General features: G+C 38.1%; 1 protein-coding gene across 3 annotated transcripts in view; it reads right to left on the bottom strand.

Annotated features, from left to right (window-relative positions):
• LOC106473587 (AF4/FMR2 family member 4-like) overlaps nt 1-1,621 on the bottom strand; it is a 42,379-nt gene that overhangs the window by 6,275 nt on the left and 34,483 nt on the right. For 2 of the 3 annotated variants that reach the window (XM_022401986.1, XM_013934272.2), the window contains exon 13: nt 256-715. In XM_022401986.1, coding sequence (XP_022257694.1) covers nt 256-715 — 460 coding nt within the window. The remainder of the gene's footprint in view (nt 1-255; nt 716-1,621) is intronic. The other variant, XM_022401987.1, reaches the window with a different exon arrangement.

Genomic DNA, 1,621 nt, shown 5'->3' with positions numbered 1-1,621 from the left:
TACTAAACCATCTACTTTAGAGTGATACTTTAAAACTTCCTTCGTTTCCTACCTGTCGTCTCACAAACCATCACTTTAGTGATACTTAAAATTCCTGTTTCCTACTGTCGTCTCACAAACCATCACTTGAGAGTGATACTTAAAATTCCTGTTTCCTACTGTCGTCTCACAAACCATCACTTGAGAGTGATACTTGAAAACTTTTATTCTTTACTCATTTGTTTCATAACTATTAATTTTTCCATCAACACCTACCTTGTGAGTTACAGTGGACAATAAGATAATGTGCCTGTTCCCACAGTTCATGACACATGTGAAGATTTGTCAGATGCGTGTTTTGTTTCTGTAGCAAAATGTACAAGTGCTGGGGAACGCTGACAGAAGTCAAACTACTGCCAGAAGGCCGTGAAGGACCAGCATGGCTCGACACTGACAATGGTGTAGCAACTGCACTAACTGAGCGAGTTTGGGACCCAGCAGCTCCAACACAGTTCACTTCACAACTGATGTAGCCACTGCTCTGAGAACCGACTGAGGCTACACTCCCAGCAGGCGAAGGGGTCGGGGAACGAGGTGAAGCGATCCCATCTTTCGCAGTTCCATTGCAGCTTCTCGGCTGTACTGGAGAAGGCTGAGAGAAATGACAATTGGGATTTGGCGTGTGGTTGCTTGAAGGTAAAGGAGACTGATGCGAAGAAAAACGACCTGTATTAGTCTACACAAAGAACAAATCACAAAAATTTAGCAATGCTTCGTATGTCTCTACCATCCACCATAAATACAGAAAATTATTTACACTAATTTAAAAGAAACTCAGCATCTGTTGTATTTAAAATACATGGTAATGATTAATTTATGTACAATATAAATACAGATATATATCTTTAATGTTGTGATTTTTGTAAAATGTGTAATGATTTTATCACATTTTTTTGTAGCTTACTGTTTGGTTATCACATCTGTGCATTATTTGATTGCTACTCTTTTATTAATATTTCAGAATTTCATGCTGTCTGAAGGCAAAACAAACACATATAAAGCAAATTGAGGGTTTCTTTCTCAACAGAAATCACTGCCTGAATCTCATGTGGAATACTTTATTTCAAGCTTTTGGACAAACTCAGAGAATACTGAATTTGATGTGTCTTCAAGTACTTTGGTTTCCATTAGGTAGTTCCACACACACTCAACAATATTAATGTCTGGAGACCACACTAAGCAACTAAAGGTTTCATCTGTCAAGATAATGTTTTACTGTGTTCTCTCACTAAACAACGTCCAGAAGGAACAGCATGCACGTGCTTGTATTGGACACAATCCACATCTCTATCAATATTAAACTTTAACTCATCAAACCAAAATACCCTTCTCCACAGTTTGTATTCTGTACTATCTGGTGTCACACACCATTATTCACAGTTTGTATTCTGTACCATCTGGTGTCACACACCATTATTCACAGTTTGTATTCTGTACTATCTGGTGTCACACACCATTATTCACAGTTTGTATTCTGTACTATCTGGTGTCACACACCATTATTCACAGTTTGTATTCTGTACTATCTGGTGTCACACACCATTATTCACAGTTTGTATTCTGTACTATCTGGTGTCACACA

Source organism: Limulus polyphemus, unplaced genomic scaffold (assembly GCF_000517525.1).
Source record: "Limulus polyphemus unplaced genomic scaffold, Limulus_polyphemus-2.1.2 Scaffold6299, whole genome shotgun sequence".
Taxonomy (NCBI): Eukaryota; Metazoa; Arthropoda; class Merostomata; order Xiphosura; family Limulidae; genus Limulus; species Limulus polyphemus.
Note: the sequence above shows the minus strand (reverse complement) of the source record. Positions and strands in the feature narration are given on the sequence as shown.